Below are 3,011 nucleotides of genomic sequence, written 5' to 3' on the forward strand. Positions count from 1 at the left end.
CCCTAAAACCAATTCCTCCTCTCCCCACGTCAGAATAGCACCCCTGCCTCTCTGGATATGAAAGGAGGGCTTTGTCCTTCGCTGCTGTCCTTTATCTGCCTTCTCCAGTAACTCAGGCTCTTAAACCTGTCCATGAACAGTCTACCACACTGCCACTGCACTGAATGTAACCGTAGCTTGCAGCGTTGAATTAAACTTTTAAGAAGTCTGTTTTCTTCCATTCTTGCTACTTTCCCTTAGGAGAACAGGATGTTACCTAACATGGGGGGTAAGTAGTTTACATCTTAGGTACTCATGGTCGAGTGGATGAAGGCGCTGCATTGTCTTAATTCCCCCTGCAGACTGTAAACTCCGTGAGGTGAGGGTAAGGAATGTCTCACTCACTGTTACATCCCTCCTCCATAGCATGTGTCTCTGTGTTATTAGTGGTCTGAATTAATTGGCAACAGAATGAACAATTTTTTAAATGATTAATGCAAACTTTTTACCATCCTCCTTTGTCTCTTCTTTAATCCAGTGGATTAAGTGAAGTAACTGAGGCTAACAGCATACCTTAGTTCTGTTTTTGTATTTAATTATATGTCATTTTATATAGTTAAGTTTTTTATTTTGTCTTTTGCATAGGTTCTTGCAGCATTGTTTGTGAGGTTTACCCAGTGGTTGCTGAGACTAGCTTGTATTGGTTTCTGAGAACTGACTTAAATTATCGGAACTTGGCAGGCTGCATTAAACAATCGGTACCATTACCCCACAAAATCAGCAGACCTGGTTTCTCAGCACACCACTGGATTGTTCTCCACTGTTGTATGTGGTTTGTGAATACGCCTCAGTTCATCCAGCCTACTGTGCTGTGGCAACTGGGGATCTCCAAGGTGGAGCACACAGGTGGTCTGCCATCAGTAGTGTCTCCTGTAGGTGTTCTGCTAGGTTATAGATGATGTATGTTTTTATTCAGCTTTAGTAGACACTTCCCAGCTATTTTGAACCAGTTTATACTCCTACGCTCTCACCAGCTCTGGCTATTTTTGCGTCTGGTATAGTTAGCCTTTGTGGTAAATGAACAGCGATGCTGACTGTGGTTTTAATTTGCATCTCCCTGTGACTAATGAACTTGACCTTTTGTTTATACCCCATTTATGTGTTTTCAAGTCCGTTACAGTCTATTTCTGCATTGGATTGTCTTTTATTCTGATGGTTTTGTGCTATGTATTTCTAGAAGACAAGTTTTTATTTTTTTAAGAATTATTTTATTTAACTTTATTAATTTACCTATTTTTTATTTTTTATAAATTTGACCAGAGGGACAGAATGAAAGCGAGAAAGCAAGCTGCCAGGTCTGGGACTCAAACAGCCATCAGCCATGTGGGAGTCCAGCGCCCTCAACCACCATACCACCTGCCGACCCCAAGAAAGTCTTTTTTTGCGCCCCCCAAAAAATGTTTTTTTTTTTTTTTTTTTTAAAGAGGTTTTTGCTATAGGTTGTGTGCGCTTGCCAGAAAGACAGAGAGACAGAGGGACAGAAAGTGAGAAATCACTCCCCAGGGGGATGGCCATGCTGCAATCCCTTCTCCAGTCTCCTCTTAGGATCTTGGGCACACGTACGCCCATGCACCTGGCTTGAGTTTAAGCCACCGAATCTGGGACTCAAACTGCGGTCAACTACATGGGAGTCCAGTGACATAGCCATTACGCTAACTGCTGGTCCCCCCAAGAAAGTCTTTTATTTGATACATACATTGTTACTATTACCCACTCTGATGAATTCTAGTTAATGTTAATAGAACCCAGTTCATTAGATTTTTCCCCTTATGATGAGTGGCTCTTGTGGTCTTTTTAAGATCTTGTATTCTCTGACAACATTGGTGTGGTCTCTTAAGCTTGTATACGTTTATATTTTATATTTAAATTTGCAAACTCTCTGGAATTGATTTAAATGTTGTATGAGGTAGGATCAAGGTATTCCTCCCTGTGTGCGTATGTAACTGCCCCAGCACCAAATTTTGGAAGGACCGTTTTTGTTCACTGACAGCAGTGTGGCCTTTGTCCTTGCATGTGTGGCTCTGTCTCTGGACTCTTCTAGTTGTGGTCGGTTTACCTGTTCTCACACTCAGACCAGGCTGTCGTCATGTCATCACTGTCGCGTTGTCATGAGCTCTCTGGTTTTGTTCTTCTTCAGTATTGCTGTGGCCCTTTCTCTCCATGTGATCTTTTTTTTTTTTTTTTTACTAAGCTCTTAAAGGTTTGCAAAACCTTGATTTTAGTAGAAATTGCAGTAAATTTATTAATTCATGGGGAATTGCCACCTTTATACTATTGAGTCTTTCAGTTCATGAGTATGGTATCTCTCATTTAGCTTTCATTGCTTTCAGTGCACAGATCTGTCATTAGATTTGTTTCTGAGTCTCAGGTGATTTTGGTGCTACAATAAATTGTATCTTTTTTTAATGCAGGTTTTTTATTTCATCTTGGTAAATAGAAAATATTTTGGTTTTTTTATTGTTTGACTTTTTGATTTTTTCCCCCCTATTTTTTGTATTAAGTGATCTTTCTAAATTTACTTAAATAGTTTGTAGAGTCTTGGATTTTCCTTATGTTTTTTATTAATCAAAACTGTGTTGGTTCTCTTTTAAATAGCTTAGAATTCTCTAGCTTAATGGAAAGAGCTAATGTTGTGAGCTAGCATTTAAGGATAGCTCATACTGGTTTTCCCTCTAACGTGTTACCCAGAAATATTTAACTCTTTTTTTATTCCTTAGGAATCCTTTCAAGTCATCCCAAATATGGCTCTATTCCCAAACTTATATGTAAGTATAAACAACGCTGTAGTTCTTAAAGCTTTTTTAAATCTAAATAAAATTACTTTTGTTGAGATGTTGTCTTTTACTCTCATGTGGTTGTATACTCTGACAAATCAGTTCATTTTAAACTTTTCAGTAAATGAACTATTCAGATGATCTATTGTGAGCATCACAGATCAGGACTTAGCTGAAAGGAGCTCCCACAACCCCGCA

The 3,011-nt window shown here is 39.0% G+C and overlaps 1 protein-coding gene across 1 annotated transcript in view; it reads left to right on the top strand.

The window, feature by feature from the left end:
* The window catches only part of OCIAD1 (OCIA domain containing 1), a gene marked incomplete in the record, with an annotated part of 34,655 nt that overhangs the window by 16,243 nt on the left and 15,401 nt on the right, over window positions 1-3,011 (top strand). The window contains 1 exon segment of the mRNA XM_014591959.2: window positions 2,757-2,804. Within this exon segment, the coding sequence (XP_014447445.1) occupies window positions 2,757-2,804 (48 nt within the window).

The sequence above is a fragment of the Tupaia chinensis genome, unplaced genomic scaffold, assembly GCF_000334495.1.
Source record: "Tupaia chinensis unplaced genomic scaffold, TupChi_1.0 Scaffold000054_1, whole genome shotgun sequence".
Taxonomy (NCBI): Eukaryota; Metazoa; Chordata; class Mammalia; order Scandentia; family Tupaiidae; genus Tupaia; species Tupaia belangeri.